This window comes from Crinia signifera, chromosome 12 (genome assembly GCF_055691185.1).
Source record: "Crinia signifera chromosome 12, ASM5569118v1, whole genome shotgun sequence".
NCBI lineage: Eukaryota > Metazoa > Chordata > Amphibia > Anura > Myobatrachidae > Crinia > Crinia signifera.
In genome coordinates this window covers 2,037,364-2,058,138 of record NC_139228.1, presented here as the reverse complement: position 1 = coordinate 2,058,138, position 20,775 = coordinate 2,037,364, and the positions used below count along the sequence as shown (strand labels likewise).

The 20,775-nt window shown below is 48.5% G+C and overlaps 1 protein-coding gene across 2 annotated transcripts; it reads right to left on the bottom strand.

The window, feature by feature from the left end:
- Positions 1–631: 631 nt before the first annotated feature.
- FCER1G (Fc epsilon receptor Ig) lies at positions 632–20,060 on the bottom strand. 2 transcript variants are annotated; one of them, XM_083166472.1, is made up of 6 exons: positions 19,904–20,060; positions 10,640–10,734; positions 8,751–8,801; positions 7,824–7,892; positions 4,090–4,110; positions 632–1,917 (listed from the first exon to the last, which is right to left on the bottom strand). In XM_083166472.1, the coding sequence occupies exons 2-6, from the start codon at positions 10,724–10,726 to the stop codon at positions 1,861–1,863; spliced, it is 285 nt and encodes a 94-aa protein (XP_083022598.1). In that variant the 5' UTR covers positions 10,727–10,734; positions 19,904–20,060; the 3' UTR covers positions 632–1,860. The 2 variants fall into 2 exon arrangements, with proteins under 2 accessions (XP_083022598.1, XP_083022597.1); XM_083166471.1 differs by having other exon boundaries at positions 19,898–20,056.
- Between the last annotated feature and the right edge of the window lie 715 nt (positions 20,061–20,775).

The following is a 20,775-nucleotide window of genomic DNA, read 5'->3' as shown; positions in this document are numbered from 1 at the left end:
CACAGGCACATGGACTGCAGCCGAGACACAGGCACACGGACACAGCCGAGACACAGGCACACGGACTGCAGCCGAGACACAGGCACACGGACACAGCCGAGACACAGGCACACGGACTGCAGCCGAGACACAGGCACACGGACACATGCACATGGACTGCAGCCGAGACACAGGCACACGGACACAGCCGAGACACAGGCACACGGACTGCAACCGAGACACAGGCACATGGACTGCAGCCGAGACACAGGCACACGGACACAGCCAAGACACAGGCACACGGACTGCAGCCGAGACACAGGCACGCGGACTGCAGCCGAGACACAGGCACGCGGACTGCAGCCGAGACACAGGCACACGGACACAGCCAAGACACAGACACACAGACACAGCCAAGACACAGGCACACAGACACAGCCGAGACACAGGCACACGGACTGCAGCCGAGACACAGGCACACGGACTGCAGCCGAGACACAGGCACACGGACACAGCCGAGACACAGGCACACGGACACAGCCGAGACACAGGCACACGGACACAGCCGAGACACAGGCACACGGACACAGCCGAGACACAGGAACACGGACACAGCCGAGACACGAGCAGAGAGAGGCACACATACCACAAATGGTTTCATTCAGTTTAATAGCGGAATGCAAATACAGTTATGTCAAAATATGATATTCCCCAGCATCACATGAGTTTGTGCCAGACCTTGAAACACCCACCTCCCCCACTTCAATGATCAGAACCAGCTTTATTGGCCAGGTATACCTGCATATACTAGGAATTAGTTTTGGATTGCTGTGCAATAGCCAGTTAGGTAACAGTTAACAGAGACAGTACCAGAGGCGTAACTAGTTATTCGAAGGCCCCGAAAGTATGTAAGGGCCCCCTATTTAGCAACTTATATGTGAAATGTAAAACATATTACTTAGACAGTAAAGGGGGGGGGGGGGGTGGAGCCGACGTGCAGGGAGAGGGGGGGGGTAGTCAGAAAGAGTCAGTGAGGCCAGGAGTTGTCTAGGCCTGGGGGGTGGGGGGGGGGGGGTGGGGGGCTTGGGCGCCACACACCATGCTGCTGGGGGAGCCTGCACTGGCGGTCCATCCGCCTCCCTTCTCCGTCTTACCCCCCCCCCCCCTCTGCCTGCGGCTGATGGGGTGGGGTGTTGCCACTGGGGGGGCGGCCGTGTCCAGTGCCTCCTCTGACCTCACCTCCTGCCCCTCTCTCTGAAGCCCCCACCAGTGAAGGCATCTACAGTAGCAATACATAATGCAGGATCACCTCCTTCATTGTTCCATGTATTATTTGTATTTCTAAGCTTCCAGCATCTGCAATTGTCACAATAATGCTCGTTCTGAGTGGGACACTCTTTTTCAGCAGTCATGATTTTCCCCCATTCCAGCCCCTGCCGGGATCAGTGGACAATTCTCCCACCAAAGCCATCGGGAAAAGCCTGAAAATCAAGTGCTTTGTTGTGTCAGTTACTGGGGCCGGAGGTGAGGGCGGAGGTGAGGCAGGAGGTGAGGCAGGAGGTGAGGCCGGAGGTGAGGCAGGAGGTGGGGCCGGAGGTAAGGCAGGAGGTGAGGCCGGAGGTGGGGCCGGAGGTGGGGCCGGAGGAGCATTCGAACAAATCTTGTTGAGTTGCATGGTCCATATGTTGTGATTTTAGAACACTGTGCCTCGTACCTCAGTTATAGAACTAGTTAATGCTTCTAGCATAATGAAAAATGTGAGTTAAAGTTGTATAGAAAAGTGTGACACCGGAGCCCTATATAAGAGAGGACTTACATGTACAATGCCTAATATATTTATATGGTCACAGAGTGGATGCAGCATGCTGTTGCCCGGAATCATTATTTGCCCCCCTTATCCAGCGTCTCGTATGTGGATTTTTCGGTCGGGCCAAGACCCTGGAAGGAAAGAACATTTTTTACAGTTTTATTTTCTGTTTTGTGTGAGACATAAATACATAGGGATACATTTACTGAGATATAGTTCTATTGAAGATAGGATATTTCCCATAGCAACCAGATTCTATCATCTTCCAGGTGCTAAATTAATAAGAAGAATCTGATTGGTTGCTATGAGTATCTTAGTACATTTACATGATACTCTCTAATGACCAATACAACATAAACTGCCCTCGGTACTTGTTTCCTATCTGGGCGCCCAGGTTTTCTACGTACGGCACCGTAATGAAATCGGATCGCATCGCATCGTACACATACACGATATTGAACGATGCGATGCGATCAGATTCGATTTCCCATAGGAAACAATGTGAAATGGCTCAATTTAGCCAAATTCTCATAGGAACAATAGTAAATGGGCCAAAAACACCCCTGAACATTGAAATGTCTCCCCAAAAGTAGTTGACGCCACCCCGCCATCAACGTGAACCCGAAGCGTGGCGAGCGCAGCGAGCCCGCGAGGGGCGGCGGTACGCGTCCTCCGACCTTTTCATGCCCTACTATCCACTAGGGCGTGGAGTGAGAATAGAATAGTGTGGCGAGCGCAGCGAGCCACCGAGCCCGAAGCGTGGCGAGCGCAGCGAGCCCCGCGAGGGGACGCGGATACCTTCACAGTTATACGCGTCCCCTCGCGGGCTTCCCAGGTGTCCATGGCGACGCGGACACCCGGGAAGCCCGCGAAGGGACGCGTTTACCTGTGAAGGTATCCGCGTCCGCTCGCCACGCTTCGGGCTCGGTGGCTCGCTGCGCTCGCCACACTATTCTATTCTCACTCCACGCCGACGTGGATAGTAGGGCATGAAAAGGTCGGAGGACGCGTACCGCCGCCCCTCGCGGGCTCGCTGCGCTCGCCACGCTTCAGGTTCACGTTCATGGCGGGGTGGCGTCAACTACTTTTGGGGGGACATTTCAATGTTCAGGGGTGTTTTTGGCCCATTTACTATTGTTCCAATGATAATTTGGCTAAATTGAGCCATTTAACATTGTTTCCTATGGGAAATCGAATCGGATCGCATCGCATCGCATCGTTCAATATCGTGTATGTGTACGATGCGATGCGATCCGATTTCTCTACGGAGAATAGCATGGTGCGCAATTAACTTAGTGGGCGCCCAGGTAGGAAACAAGTACCCCGCCCTCTAAATACGAGGTGCGTTTTCTGAGCTCATTGTGTAAACGGTAAATATGCCTCGGTTACCGTGGCAACCACAGTCACACAGCACAGGACTCAGAGAGCAGACAGACTTTGGAGCACCCGCCTATTACGCCATAACCTTATGTTTTGACGTTTGCGCAGCATATTTTCCTCAGAAAGCAGAACTTTGTGACATGAAATGTGCTTGAGGAATATGAACACAACCTACTGAGGGCAGGTATTTGTGTACAGAAATGGTGTTCTCCTACCACATTTTGGGGCCCATTTATCACTTATCGCATTTACAATGCGATCTGGGCAGAATATTACCACCCAGGATCGCAGTGTAAAATGCAATCCTAACTCCGCTCGCAGGAACAGGCTCTGAAAGGAGCCCATCAGTGTGATGTGCTGAGCCGGTTACCACTGACCCCCTGCCGAACCCGCGGCAGTGCGGTGTGTAGCCCATAGCCAATGGGCTATCACCATCTCCGAATGGCGATACCCCGGGGGTGCGATGTTGATACATCGGGCAGCTTCACTATAGAAACCTATGTGGGAGGCGGTCGGTGGCGCTGCAGGGGGGATCACACCAAGGATCAGAGATTCCTGCTGCGATCCCTCCTGATACATTTGGGGGATAATTAATATTTGTGGCTAACCCCTGATAACGGGTGTTTTGGGGGATTTATCTGCCAATATTGATTGATAAATGCGGCCCTTTGTCCGTACACCTTGCTATTTGCACACGGCAGTGAGCGGCACACTCATTTGTGTATTTTTGGTTTATAACTTTGTGTGCTTTGTACATGTACGTTGTTGTGATATAATTACTGAATAAACAGTTCAAGGGTAATCAAATGACAGCTATTAAGGAGGAATTCGCTTATACACCCCCCACACCCCCTGCATCTTCCCCGCGGCCGCTGAACCATATCACAGCGATTACATCACAGACGGTCTCCGAGAATACTTACAGTGTAGACACCTTCTGATCCCTGCAACAAAAACAGAATACAATCAGTATAAGCTGTATAGGACAATGCTTTCCCTACCGTAATGTCAGTGATATACAAGTCAGCACCAGTGTTCTCATTGAGCGGTGTAGTACAGTGCGCTCCAGTGGGGACTGCTTACTGCAAGTAGCTCCTTAGTGTGAACTATTGACCTGCCAGGAGTTCAGCCCCTGCATCACAGGTGCCACTAATCAGTCTCCTTCAGATGGTGCAGGCTCGTTAGTCCAGACAGCATCCCCTACTGGTGCACACCTGTACTACACAGGTCTATCAGAGCCGAGAGCGGAGGGATTATACACAGGACACTAAGGGCTGTTTCACACAGTACGGTTCCTGCCGCACGGTGAAATCCCGTACGGCCAGGGAGCCGTGCCGCACTCAGCAGTTGTGAATGGACACTATTGTGTCCATTCACACGAGACGGCCACGGCCCGGCCGCACGGCTGCAGCCGGATCCCCCCACTGGAAGGGACGGCTGCCGGGCTGTGGCCATCCCTGCCATTATAAAATTCTGAGTGCGGCGCGGCTCCCTGACCGTACGGGATTTCACCGTGCGGCAGGAACCGTACTGTGTGAAACAGCCCTAACATGCGCTCAGGAGATGTCTGGTGAACACTGATGAGAGGATATCAGACCTCACTGAATATAAGCAATGACATCAGAAGACATATACTACAATTTGCATATATGTATATATTAGGAGTATATTTCTAAATACCACTTACAAGTATAACATTTACTTGTAATATTAAAGATAAGGTGTTTGAGTGAAATCGTTCCCACGTCAGGGCAGGTTGCCACCAGGGAGAGCCGGCACACGCCACTGCCAGGTATTAGTGACATCAGCATTTCTCCCACAATGCAATGCTGATCACTGCCCACACAATGCATCCTGCAGGAGGGCAAACGTCTAAAACTGGGTAAATACAACACTGGACCAGTGGTGTCAAACTCATGGCCCTCCAGCTGTTGTGGAACTACACGTCCCAGCATGCCCTGCCACAGAGTTTATACAATGGATTGCTAAAACTGTGGCAGGGCATGCTGGGACATGTAGTTACACAACAGCTGGCGGGCCATGAGTGACACCGCTGCACTAGACTCTGCGTAAACAACACAATGGTCCTCCCGATTTCCCTTGAACTCCCAGACAAACAATGTAGCTGTGAACAGATCACGCATCACCAGGTGGTACATTGTTATATACATGGGGCTGTTACTTCTAAGCCAATAGTAAATGCTCTGCGTGCTGCACATCATGGCAGGAAACGCTACAAAGGTATCGGAAATTGTGCGCCGGGTTGGGAAAGAAGTTACCCCATTCTGTGGGCACCTTTATGGTCAATCACGTCTGCCTGCACCGCCCTCTACATGCGGATTCCATGCCTCGGTCACCTTTGTTGTGTCTATAACTTCTGAATTCAAATCACCCTTCATAACTCTATATAATAAAAGGCTACAGCTCCTAACCTCTATGGCGGGGATTCAAGTGTAGTATGTACCATAAGCCTCTAGATGGCGCCCAAAAGAGCAATGCAAGTGTTGGTAAAAAAATAAATAAATAAATTCACGTGACCCTAAAGTTTGTGTAAACCTAATGACTACGCACACAGCCGAAGGTGATGACATTATATTATGTTGTTCCATCACTTCAACAGGCTGGGAACTAGTTACTGGAAATTACAGGTCACCACTTATTACATATACTGTATACTATGGATATTACATTTGTTACCAGAGTACACAAGCCCTGTAAATACGAGTATGACAAGCAACACACAGAGTGAAGAAGAAAGCAGCAAGAAATCCATCCCTGACCAGAAGAGCTTGCAATCTATGTGTACTGTTGAGCAGTTGAGGTTAGGTTACCGTGCGCTTGATGTGCGAACAGCTAACACAGACAGAGGGAGGAAGTGGTCAGTAGACGATGGACTCCAAAATAACCCTGCTTCTGCTTTCACTTTGAGGCCTCTCTGACCATATAAGTCTCTCTACAGAAGCAGCGAGAGAGCTCTAGTCCTAGAGGTACACACTCTACCGCCATTAACTGCTACACGCTACATGTGTGTGAGATCCCGACCAGGCTGAATCCATTATGGGATAGGGTATAAGGAAGCTACAGCTCAGTGATAACACCTAGCATTGCAGTACCCGCTCTATCAGCTGGCCCTTCCAGCCGTCAGGCGGTCTCTGCTGGTTAGTGAGGACACAGTCTCACACAGTGCTGACATCAATATGCAGCCTGTGTTAGTCAGCCATAGTATACCCTAACAATCTATCCAGCTGTAGCTGAATGTGCATTAAATACACAAACTCCCTGCTTGTAACAAATATCCATCTGTGACTTCTTCAAACAACCTCAACCTTCTGGCAAGAACAGAAACATGGCTCCCACTATCAGGCAGAGCCGCCTGAAGTACAGTCACATGGAAACTGTAAAACGAGGTGGGTTTGGAATATTACTATATGAATGTCACACTCATAATTCTACCACAGGTTCCATCACTCACATTTCCATCATTCTATCAGGATTTGAACCCCAGTCTCTCTGCGTGCATCTAGCGCCCACATGGGCCACACCAGCAGTTGTTGGAACACGTTTCTGCCTGGCTCCCTCCCCATCTTTCATGGATGATTTAATTATCTCTATTAGAAGTCTGATATCTGCTCATACCGCCATACTATGCTCTGACCTCCTCTCTCAGCCTTACCCAATGGACCGACACCTACAATGGCTGACCTTGCCATCGTAGCCGGCAATCTCAGCTACAGTAGCTCTTTTGTGGGATAGGACCAGACGGGCTAGCCTTTGCTCCACACATGCACTAACGGGCCTGGAGCACCCATGACCCAGTTGCCAGATCACCATTTGTCCTTGCTTGGACCACTTTTGGTAGGGGCTGACCACTGTAAAGCTGGAAGCCCACAATACCAGCCGGACCCAGTCATCTGCCCACCACAATTTGGCCCTTGTCACAGGCTTACGGTGCACATTTGCCCTGCTTGCAAGACATCCACTTCTAGATCTGACTGTTCCGGCCCTACATACCACACACCTGGGCAGAAGCCAGTATAATGAGATAATCCGTTATTCCCTGCACCAGTCAGTGGTTTTCGTGATAAAGCCAATTGCGCGTGTGTCTATTACGGTCATTGTTCACTAGTTCCTTCCTTAATATCTCTTCTTGGTTACAGGGTTGGGTCATGTTTAGGACAAGTCTCATCCGGTTACGTGGCCCGGACAACTAAATGTGTAAATATTCCCAACCACGGTCCTCAAGGCACACCAACAGTGCAGGTATTAGTGATATCCAGGCTTGAGCACAGGTGACTTAATTAGTACCTGAGTGATTGTGATTAATCCATCTGTGCTGAAGCCTGGATATCAGTAGAACCTGCACTGTTGGTGTGCCTTGAGGACCGTGGTTGGGAATGCCTGAAATAGAGTATTAGAACTCCCCTCTATCACCAAGGTCCCTGGGGCACATCTGCTGCGTGTCATAGTACACACACAGTAAACGAGGACCAATTAGGTGGAGGAGAACTGTGCGGTATATAAAACTGGGACCTTCAGTATCCTGAACTCCTAAGTACTCTGGCCCCAGAGCAGGGGTGGGGGCTTTACCCAAGGAAGGCCCGAATGCCCCAGATGCATCCCCTTTCCCAACTCTATATACATATGGAGGCTTCCGTACCTTCATCTCCAATTCTGCCGCACCCTTGCCGATCTCGCTGTATATCTGTTTCTCTGGGCAGTTGAGAGGCTAAGGATAAAACAAGATGTTACAATTGTGACAACGCGACACTACGCACAAAAATCTAGGCATATATACAATGGCTTGCAAAACTATTCAGGCCCCTAAACACTCAACAGATATACTGTACCAGCATTACAAAGGACGTCCACATAAATAATTCCACACAGTATCGCTCAGACGTAGATGTATCAAATGCTGTATGACTTTCCCACTCTGTTATTTTTCTGTAGACATTGGCAATGTCATCTTGTGCGGATAGGAGACCCCTAATTACATAGCCAAGAGCATGAAACCTGTATCACACAAGACCACCAGGGCTGTAACTAGGGGTGTGCGCCTGGTGCTTGTGATAGCGCCCCCTGCAGTACGTTACGGCCAGTGCTGCATTTACCCGTGCTGCCAGCCATGCCCCCTATGCCCAACTTGACCGCAAGCACCAAAGAAAGGCTAACATAGGATGAGTGTTCTACAAGGGCCATATCAAAATATAGGGGTACGCTTACTAAACCAGACGGGTGATGTTGTTGCCCATAGCAACCACATTCTGTCATTTTCTAGAATGCAGTAGAGAAAGGATAGCAAAAATCATTTGCATGCCACTAAATGTGGTCCCATCTCCATCCTGCTACCCTCTGATGGGGCTGCTGTAAACTGCAGGACCAAGTATGTACGTCGGTGTATAGTGTACAAGTTTGTGTATCCGTGGGTTACTGAATGGTTTCCCACAGCAACACAGATGAGACAGCCATGAAGGAAACATAGGGAAGTGCTGGGAAACACTATGTCAGGCCTACCCCTAGAACACACAGGTAAGTGCTGACGTATTATACACAGTAGTGATAGGAGGATGTCAGCAGTAATTACCTCATACAGCGTCGCTCCGGAATTCTTCTTCTGAGCCTTGGATATCTTCACCTGCAGACCAAAGCATGCATGGAGACTTACTAACAGAGGCACAACAACCGAGAGACCGGTGTCCTGGTGTTACCACGAGCTCACCCACAAACTGGGCCTGACACTAAACAACCAACTTTACAGCAAGCTCAGTCTTAGTGGTGGAACTATAAGTCTCAGCACTACCCACCAGCTACTTGCAGAGAGCAGTGAGGACAGTGATCACTGTAATACACCACTGACCCCAGCAGGGGCGCACTCACCTTGAGGTGGCGGCAGAGAGCAGTGAGGACAGTGATCACTGTAATACACCACAGACCCCAGCAGGGGAGCACTCACCTTGAGGTGGCGGTAGAGAGCAGTGAGGACAGTGATCACTGTAATACACCACTGACCCCAGCAGGGGAGCACTCACCTTGAGGTGGCGGCAGAGAGCAGTGAGGACAGTGATCACTGCAATACACCACTGACCCCAGCAGGGGAGCACTCACCTTGAGGTGACAGTAGAGAGCAGTGAGAACAGTGATCACTGCAATACACCACAGACCCCAGCAGGGGCGCACTCACCTTGAGGTGGCGGCAGAGAGCAGTGAGGACAGTGATCACTGCAATACACGGCTGACCCCAGCAGGGGTGCACTCACCTTGAGGTGACAGTAGAGAGCAGTGAGGACAGTGATCACTGTAATACACCACAGACTCCAGCAGTGGCGCACTCACCTTGAGGTGGCGGTAGAGAGCAGTGAGAACAGTGGTCACTGTAATACACCACTGACCCCAGCAGGGGCGCACTCACCTTGAGGTGGCGGCAGAGAGCAGTGAGGACAGTGGTCACTGTAATACACCACTGACCCCAGCAGGGGCGCACTCACCTTGAGGTGGCGGTAGAGAGCAGTGAGGACAGTGATCACTGTAATACACCACAGACCCCAGCAGGGGCGCACTCACCTTGAGGTGGCGGCAGAGAGCAGTGAGGACAGTGATCACTGTAATACACGGCTGACCCCAGCAGGGGAGCACTCACCTTGAGGTGACGGTAGAGAGCAGTGAGGACAGTGATCACTGCAATACACCACGAACTCCAGCAGTGGCGCACTCACCTTGAGGTGGCGGCAGAGAGCAGTGAGGACAGTGATCACTGCAATACACCACGAACTCCAGCAGGGGAGCACTCACCTTGAGGTGACGGTAGAGAGCAGTGAGGACAGTGATCACTGCAATACACCACGAACTCCAGCAGTGGCGCACTCACCTTGAGGTGGCGGTAGAGAGCAGTGAGGACAGTGGTCACTGTAATACACCACGGACTCCAGCAGTGGCGCACTCACCTTGAGGTGACGGTAGAGAGCAGTGAGGACAGTGATCACTGCAATACACCACGAACTCCAGCAGTGGCGCACTCACCTTGAGGTGGCGGTAGAGAGCAGTGAGGACAGTGGTCACTGTAATACACCACGGACTCCAGCAGTGGCGCACTCACCTTGAGGTGGCGGTAGAGAGCAGTGAGGACAGTGGTCACTGTAATACAGCACAGACTCCAGCAGTGGCGCACTCACCTTGAGGTGGCGGTAGAGAGCAGTGAGGACAGTGATCACTGCAATACACCACGAACTCCAGCAGTGGCGCACTCACCTTGAGGTGGCGGTAGAGAGCAGTGAGGACAGTGATCACTGTAATACACCACTGACCCCAGCAGGGGAGCACTCACCTTGAGGTGGCGGTAGAGAGCAGTGAGGACAGTGATCACTGCAATACACCACGGACCCCAGCAGGGGAGCACTCACCTTGAGGTGGCGGTAGAGAGCAGTGAGGACAGTGATCACTGTAATACACCACAGACCCCAGCAGGGGAGCACTCACCTTGAGGTGACAGTAGAGAGCAGTGAGGACAATTCCATAGAGGAACAGGATGGCATCGAGGATGTAGCAGATCTCCGGCTCCTGCATTCCTACAGCTGGAACATGAGAAAAAAGATCTATCACATACTGCAGACATGAAGCTCTGGGGGAAGATGGCCGCCGAGGAGGTCATGGCAGAAATGGGAAGATTATTATTGCAGTAATACCCACCCTACGTGCTCCCTCTCTCCCCTGTATACAGGAGCATCTCTAATACAGCAGGCACAGAGGGACCGACAGCTTTGTACATATACACTGTGTATATACCAGGACAGGACCTGAGGCATCACAGCAGCTGAAGTGACTGCCGTCTCAGCTTTGTACCTATACACTGTGTATATACCAGGACAGGACCTGAGGCATCACAGCAGCTGAAGTGACTGCCGTCTCAGCTTTGTACATATACACTGTGTAAATACCAGGACAGGACCTGAGGCATCACAGCAGCTGAAGTGACTGCAGTCTCAGCTTTGTACATATACACTGTGTATATACCAGGACAGGACCAGAGGCATCACAGCAGCTGAAGTGACTGCAGTCTCAGCTTTGTACATATACACTGTGTATATACCAGGACAGGACCTGAGGCATCACAGCAGCTGAAGTGACTGCAGTCTCAGCTTTGTACATATACACTGTGTATATACCAGGACAGGACCTGAGGCATCACAGCAGCTGAAGTGACTGCAGTCTCAGCTTTGTACATATACACTGTGTATATACCAGGACAGGACCTGAGGCATCACAGCAGCTGAAGTGACTGCAGTCTCAGCTTTGTACATATACACTGTGTATATGCCAGACAGGACCTGAGGCATCACAGCAGCTGAAGTGACTGCAGTCTCAGCTCTGTACATATACACTGTGTATGAACCAGGACAGGACCGGAGGCATCACAGCAGCTGCAGTGACTGCAGTCTCAGCTTTGTACATATACACTGTGTATATACCAGGACAGGACCTGAGGCATCACAGCAGCTGAAGTGACTGCAGTCTCAGCTTTGTACATATACACTGTAAATATACCAGGACAGGACTTGAGGCATCACAGCAGCTGAAGTGACTGCAGTCTCAGCTTTGTACATATACACTGTGTATGTACCAGGACAGGACCTGAGGCATCACAGCAGCTGAAGTGACTGCAGTCTCAGCTTTGTACATATACACTGTGTATGTACCAGGACAGGACCTGAGGCATCACAGCAGCTGAAGTGACTGCAGTCTCAGCTTTGTACATATACACTGTGTAAATACCAGGACAGGACCTGAGGCATCACAGCAGCTGAAGTGACTGCAGTCTCAGCTTTGTACATATACACTGTGTATGTACCAGGACAGGACCTGAGGCATCACAGCAGCTGAAGTGACTGCAGTCTCAGCTTTGTACATATACACTGTGTATGTACCAGGACAGGACCTGAGGCATCACAGCAGCTGATGTGACTGCAGTCTCAGCTTTGTACATATACACTGTGTATGTACCAGGACAGGACCTGAGGCATCACAGCAGCTGAAGTGACTGCAGTCTCAGCTTTGTACATATACACTGTAAATATACCAGGACAGGACTTGAGGCATCACAGCAGCTGAAGTGACTGCAGTCTCAGCTTTGTACATATACACTGTGTATGTACCAGGACAGGACCTGAGGCATCACAGCAGCTGAAGTGACTGCAGTCTCAGCTTTGTACATATACACTGTGTATGTACCAGGACAGGACCTGAGGCATCACAGCAGCTGAAGTGACTGCAGTCTCAGCTTTGTACATATACACTGTGTATGTACCAGGACAGGACCTGAGGCATCACAGCAGCTGAAGTGACTGCAGTCTCAGCTTTGTACATATACACTGTGTATGTACCAGGACAGGACCTGAGGCATCACAGCAGCTGAAGTGACTGCAGTCTCAGCTTTGTACATATACACTGTGTATGTACCAGGACAGGACCTGAGGCATCACAGCAGCTGATGTGACTGCAGTCTCAGCTTTGTACATATACACTGTGTATGTACCAGGACAGGACCTGAGGCATCACAGCAGCTGAAGTGACTGCAGTCTCAGCTTTGTACATATACACTGTGTATGTACCAGGACAGGACCTGAGGCATCACAGCAGCTGAAGTGACTGCAGTCTCAGCTTTGTACATATACACTGTGTATATACCAGGACAGGACCTGAGGCATCACAGCAGCTGAAGTGACTGCAGTCTCAGCTTTGTACATATACACTGTGTATATGCCAGACAGGACCTGAGGCATCACAGCAGCTGAAGTGACTGCAGTCTCAGCTCTGTACATATACACTGTGTATGAACCAGGACAGGACCGGAGGCATCACAGCAGCTGCAGTGACTGCAGTCTCAGCTTTGTACATATACACTGTGTATATACCAGGACAGGACCTGAGGCATCACAGCAGCTGAAGTGACTGCAGTCTCAGCTTTGTACATATACACTGTAAATATACCAGGACAGGACTTGAGGCATCACAGCAGCTGAAGTGACTGCAGTCTCAGCTCTGTACATATACACTGTGTATATACCAGGACAGGACCGGAGGCATCACAGCAGCTGCAGTGACTGCAGTCTCAGCTCTGTACATATACACTGTGTATATAGCAGGACAGGACCTGAGGCATCACAGCAGCTGCAGTGACTGCAGTCTCAGCTTTGTACATATACACTGTGTATATACCAGGACAGGACCTGAGGCATCACAGCAGATGCAGTGACTGCAGTTTCAGCTTTGTACATATACACTGTGTATATACCAGGACAGGACCAGATGCACCACAGCAGCTGCAGTGACTGCAGTCTCAGCTTTGTACATATACACTGTGTATATGCCAGACAAGACCGGAGGCATCACAGCAGCTGCAGTGACTGCAGTCTCAGCTTTGTACATATACACGGTGTATATACCAGGACAGGACCAGAGGCATAACAGCAGCTGCAGTCTCAGCTTTGTACATATATACAGTGTATATACCAGGACAGGACCAGATTCATCACAGCAGCTGAAGTGACTGCAGTCTCTGCTTTGTACATATACACTGTGTACAGTATATAACAGGACAGGACCTGAGGTATCACAGCAGCTGCAGTCTCAGCTTTGTACATATACACTGTGTATATACCAGGACACGACCAGAGGCATCAGAGCAGCTGAAGTGACTGCAGTCTCAGCTTTGTACATATACACTGTGTATATACCAGGACAGGACCTGAGGCATCACAGCAGCTGAAGTGACTGCAGTCTCAGCTTTGTACATATACACGGTGTATATACCAGGACAGGACCAGAGGCATAACAGCAGCTGCAGTCTCAGCTTTGTACATATATACAGTGTATATACCAGGACAGGACCAGAGGCATCACAGCAGCTGAAGTGACTGCAGTCTCAGCTTTGTACATATACACTGTGTATATACCAGGACAGGACCTGAGGCATCACAGCAGCTGAAGTGACTGCAGTCTCAGCTTTGTACATATACACGGTGTATATACCAGGACAGGACCAGAGGCATAACAGCAGCTGCAGTCTCAGCTTTGTACATATATACAGTGTATATACCAGGACAGGACCAGAGGCACCACAGCAGCTGAAGTGACTGCAGTCTCTGCTTTGTACATATACACTGTGTATATAACAGGACAGGACCTGAGGTATCACAGCAGCTGCAGTCTCAGCTTTGTACATATACACTGTGTATATACCAGGACAGTACCTGAGGCATCACAGCAGCTGAAGTGACTGCAGTCTCAGCTTTGTACATATACACGGTTACATAGTTACATAGCGGGTGAGGCTGAATAAAGACTTGTGTCCATCTAGTTCAACCTATGTTTAATAGTTTATCCCTTGTTGTTGTATAGTATGTTCTGATATTTTAAAGACAGATTATGTTACTTATTCGTACCCAAGGATGTTTTTAACCAATAAATGTTTATCCAACCTTATTTTAAACGTATTTATAGTGTCTGCCGACACCACTTCTCCAGGAAGAGAGTTCCAAAGTAAGACTGCTCTGACTGTAAAGAAATGTTTTCTTCTAGATCACTGTGTATATGCCAGGACAGGACCAGAGGCATCACAGCAGCTGAAGTGACTGTAGTCTCAGCTTTGTACAGGACAGGACCAGAGGCATCACAGCAGCTGAAGTGACTGTAGTCTCAGCTTTGTACAGGACAGGACCAGAGGCATCACAGCAGCTGAAGTGACTGTAGTCTCAGCTTTGTACAGGACAGGACCTGAGGCATCACAGCAGTTGCAGTGACTTCAGTCTCAGCTTTGTGACCTGTATCTTATATCACCAGGACGATATCCTTAGGATAGGAGCAGCGTCACATGTCCGGAGATGAGCGTGCAGGGTTATACCATGTAAGGGGAATGTTAGGGTGACACTGAACTGCCTCCATCACCTCCATTACTGAGGGATGCCAGTTCCAAAAAGCTATTTGTATGGGAATGATCGGGTACAAGATTTACATCCCCCGTGCCCTGTCCTGATAAATATGCACAGGATAACCTTACCCAGTTCAGGACTTGCGCACTCTGGACAGTGCCAGCCTCCTCCAGTTACAGTACACCAAGAGTGGTCAATCGGTTGGCACAGTGGTTAGCATTACTGACCGACAGCATTGACATTACAGGCTCCATCTGTGTGGAGTTTTTATATTGTAGAAAACACACTGTATTCAGGCTAGTATTATCCCCAGTATGTGCGGAAACAGAGGGTAAGCACCATTGGGTCAAGGACTGATATGAATGACAAGAATATCATCGGTACTTGTTTGCTAGCACGGCGCCCACGATTTTCATCTTATGCCATCGTCTTGATCGCATCGCATGCGACCGATCACATGCGATGCGATCAGACCTGATTTTTTAATTGTACAGGCACCCTGATGGGTCATTACTATGTAAAATGCACCCCCATTGTTAACGCCACCCCCACTATGAACGCCAACCCGAAGCGTGGCGAGCGCAGCGGATTACTTCCCATGTATTCCGCGTCCGCTCGCCACACTATATAAAATCGAATCCACGCCGACGTGGATAGTGGGGGTATGAAAAGGTCGGAGGACGCGCACCGCCGCCCCTCACGGGCTCGCTGCGCTCGCCACGCTTCAGGTTGGCGTTGATAGTGGGGGTGGCGATAACAATGGGGGTGCATTTAACATTGTAATTACCCATCAGGGTGCCTGTACAATTAAAAATCGCACCACATGCCATTATAATGGCTTGCGATGCGACGCGATATAAAAATTGTACAGTTCGGCTCTTAGGACCCAAAAATCGGATCCCATCGCATACCTTAATTAGTGGTATGCAATGGCATATGATAGGCGCCGTGCTAGGAAACAAGTACCATATCATCAATATGTGGCGCTACATAAACAGGAATATATATTAACTCCCAATTCTGCGCTGCCGACCCGCTACGCCATCAGAAGTATGGACTTAGCCACGGCTACATATCACCAGAGGTCTGTGCGCATTGGGCGGTACAGGGAATATGTATGGTATATAGACTCCGCAAGGTCCTCGCAGCTGTGATCTGGCATGCCTTGCTGTAACACACGTGGCCATACTGACCAGAAACCCTGGCACCGTGTGACACAGAACCCAGACAGACATTGGCCAGATTTGGCTATAAGAGGATATATATATCCGCATATGGCTGAGACTGATGGCGCTGCCAGCACTTGGGCACATATATAGCTGGGGGGCCGCATGAGGAATACCCCTGATGTACGGAGGAGTTTTCCATGCCCTCAGATTTTGCTTTCCTAGAATCTGCTGCCTATTGGTCGTGTAGGCCCGACGTACGTCGCTTGGAGTAATGAGGACATCTCGCCCGGTCAGCTGGCGGGGCTGCAGTTCCCGGTTTTCATGGCCAGCATTACCAGAAGTTCATTGTGTAAGTTTAATGCCAGATATACAAGAGGAAGGAGCTTCATAATGAAACTGAGCGAAGGGGAATCTAATTGGGCCAGGAAATAGAAACCAAGTGAATGCTGGCTGAGAGCGGACATTATATTGCCCCATAATTGGGGGATCTCCCTGGGCACAGGTTGGGCATTACCAGCCGACACTTCCATCTAATCCATGATACCGAGTCCGCCGTAGCCCTACTACCTGAAGTTAAGCTTACCCCTGTAGCGCTGGCAAACAGTGGGTACCAAAATATAGCTTCCAAAATCATAACACGAACCCCCATGACTCGTACAATGGTCAGCACAGCAGGAGCAGATAACCAGAATGATCCTCAGTGCCTACAGCAGGGCTGAGCAACAGAAGTTAATGAACTACACATCCCAGGATGCTTTGCATTAGTTTTGCTATGTGGCCATGCTGAAACTGATGCATGGCATGCTGGGATGTGTAGTTCATCAACATCTGGAGGGCCGGTGTTTCCCAGCCCTGGCCTACAGTATACTGCCCCAATATGTCACAGTGCTGAGTAGCCCACCTGTATAGCAGTCTACTGTCAATGTAATCACTCATGGGCTACCTTATATAGGGGTTTCTTTTTAAGGGGGGGGGGGGGGGTGTTAAAGGTAATTTTCAAATATTGTGCACATATCCACCAGACCTCACACATTTGGGGCAGCAGGCGGTTCACACACTTATGGTTGCCAGAAACAGCGTCCAAAATTTTATAGAATTAAGGACTACTCTATTTCCAGCCATTAGATAACCCCCACACTAGGGTGTGACATATACTGTATATCATATGGACTTACATAGTAACATAGTAATTAAGGCTGAAAAAAGACGTTAGTCCATCAAATTGATCCTATCTGACCTGTAACTACTGACGTGAGTAAGTCATATCTATAGGATTCCCTTAGTGGCCAAACATATATCCAGTAACCACCCCACCAGCAATGAGTCCCAGAATGTTACTGCTCTAATGGTGAAGAATCCTCTTCTTAATTCAGTGCGGAATTTATTTTCCTCGCGCCTCAGTACATGGCCGCGTGTCCTAAGTATATGCCTGTTAGTGACCAATCACCTCTTAGTTCCATATGATTCCCAATCCCGTACATAATAATAACAACACTCTGTATATAGAGTAATATCGGATTATTTTCAAATCATATCAACTAAGTCATGTTTTTTTTCTTTATACATCTCTTGGGGGAAACAAAAACAATTATTTCATTTTATTTATTTTTGGTTAAAGATTTAATGTGTAGAAATTAATATACTACTTCATCATTGGGCACTGTGTATAATAAATATGTACCTATTATACACTATGTCCAATGATAAAGTAATATGTTGCTCAGAGGCCCGACCAACGATCCTAATTTCCACCTTTGCAACAAAAACCACGTGCACTCACTTAAAAAGCGTTTTAAGCAATTTTAAGAAAAGTCACCCAAAAAGTAAAACTTTGTGCCGCTTGGGGCACGGATTACAGTTGTCAGATCAACTTGATATTTTACATGGGCTCTCAGAATAGCAAAATGAAAAAAAAAAAAAAAAAATAGAGGGTGTCCAATTACTTTTCGGACCTTCTATTTTAAAGGGACACTCTAACCCACAAGTCTGGTTCCCACCAGTTATAGAAAGTCCAGAGATACTCAGATGGCGGGGAATGCAGGTATATACAATAGAAGCCCGCTCAGAACTTTGTAACGTGAAACCACCTTACAGCATATAACCGTAACAGAAGGCGCATCTTAACTCTTCCTATGATGGGGAGGGGAGGGAAGGGGGGGGGGGGGAGGAGGAGAAGTGGTCACATTATATATTAATATCCCTCACAAACAACTTAATTGCTAAACCGCATAGGCTATAACCACCTACCATACATAATATACAAAATATAAAAAAGCAGCACCGCAGTCCAGCAGGTCGGTTGAAGAGGAAATAGAAAAAGAGTGCTAATGTACGTGTTTAATCTAAATAATCACATAAATGTATTAAGGCTTCAACACAACACTATTCAATTATCTTATGTTTTCTCCCATTTTCTGTACACAGCTCGTCACTTGCAGTCTTCTAGGTAACATGGCTAAAAATGTACCAGTATCTAGGAGAGAGAACTCTTGTGGCACGGTAATGCTGGATGCAGAATTCTCTTACCGATATACATAAGTTACATTTATAGATGCACAGCTCATACCGTATTTATGCAAGTTAAACCAGTCACCTTATCGGCTACTAATTAAAGTGTAACCGCAATACTACAGGTAAGTATCGGGATAGGAAAAGGACAAACTTCTTCACCAGACAGCACCTGCAGAGATGGTAATGAAACTGGGAGAAATTGGTAAAGAAACGTACTTAACATGCACACTTAAAATCCAAAATATGTAACAGGATTAAAAGAAAAAAAAAACGGATTCACACAGTAGAGAAGGCTGTCGTCAGGCATGAGTAAACGCTTAGTGTCACACCAAATCCTTTACGTTCTGTGTTTACTCATGCCTGACGAGAGCCTTTATAACCGGCTCTCCACCACCTCCGGTAAATTCTAACCCTTCTCTACTGTGTGAATCGTTTGGTTTTCTTTTTATCCTGTTACATATGTTGGATTTTCAGTGTGCATGTTACGTACTACTCTATATGCACTTCTCTCCATTTTTGGTTTTGGGACCTCCATATCAATACCATGAAGAGGTTCCGTTATTACAAAGCAATCCATGTGATATAGCTGAATTATTTCAGAGGAGACGAATAAACCCTGTCAGGGGCTTACGGTACCAATTTCTCCCAGTTCCATTACCAATTGTGCAGGCGAAGGAGTTTGTCCTTTTTGTATTGCGATGCTTACCTGTATGATTGCCTAGATGGATGTGGCAGATGGATTATTGGACAATGAATCTTCCGCTAGCTGCCTACGTATTGCGCTTAGATTTATTATATTTACATTGTTTCATCTCAATACTGCTGCCACCTGGATTCAGTCGTCCTGTCAACATAATTATACATCAAACAGTTACAGCAAAGGCCACCTCTCCCTACACCCAGGGTAATGTACTACAGCTTCTACAAAGAGAATGTTGGTAGATACAGAGACTTCTAACATACTTCTGCTTCACGGCCTGGAGTAAGACCCCATATAGTAATTACAATATAGGCACAATACTGCGCTATCCCTGAGGGCTGCGTGGAACATCTCTATTCTCCCTGCAGAACACTGATGGTAACAGCCTCAGTTAATGCTCCCCTAGCACCACAATTAGGATGATAGTTACCCATACTGGTTTATGGCGATGGAAGAAGTCACTGGTGAGGGACCGTCCGCTCTCGGCGCGATACCTCCTCTCTCTCGTTCTTCAGAGCTTTGCAGGGCTTCAGCCTTTCAGCGAGACTGTGTCCAGAACCACACAGGAAGTCTCCACCCACCGCCCGGCCAAACACCAGCTCACATACTTATCAGTAAGGCCAGTAGAGTCTCAGGAAGCTGGAGTTCCCTATTCCTCTCAGGAGGAGTAACCCCAGAGCTTTCCACTGTAACAATCAATTATATAATCATCCCGGGTTCAGGAGGGTACCGCTGAGATACTGTATAAGTAAGGGGGGGTTGCGAAGACATATAGCGCTTAAAGGGCGGTATCCAATGTGGGATTCCAACAAATCGGAACATTCCAACAGTCGGAATCCCGTTTTTAGTTCTGCTCGACAGACGGAATTCAACGTTCTGCCTGTCGGCGTGTCAGAAAAAAACAGACGTGAATTTGACAATCCACGTCCGTTTACGACAAAACAGATCCAACTTGAATTAAATGCGGAACTATTTTGTCAAAATCCGCAATGGCAGCAATGAATAGGAGGCAGCGGCTATTGCCAAAATGAATAGTGTCCGTCATTGAATACAGCCCTGAGTGTGCTAAACCGAAAGATTACCACCGTCCACCCCCCGAGCTGCAAACACTGCTGGTATATGTCCAGATAATAGATCTATAGGTTAAACCATTTCACCATCACTTTATGTGAGCACCTTCTTCAGCCTCTGTAAGAGAATTAGGGGCGCATTTATCATGATCGCATTTACAATGCGATCTGTGCGGAATATTACCGTCCAGGATCGCATTGTAAAATGCGATCATATCGGGGGAATGTATCATTTTTA

Excerpts from the sequence above, each read along its gene's own strand:
- FCER1G (XM_083166471.1), bottom strand. Across the intron at positions 8,802-10,639 it reads CTCTCTACTGTCACCTCAAG|GTGAAGATATCCAAGGCTCA; the intron begins GTGAGTGCTCCC and ends TTTGGTCTGCAG. Across the intron at positions 7,893-8,750 it reads CCGGAGCGACGCTGTATGAG|CCTCTCAACTGCCCAGAGAA; the intron begins GTAATTACTGCT and ends TTTTATCCTTAG.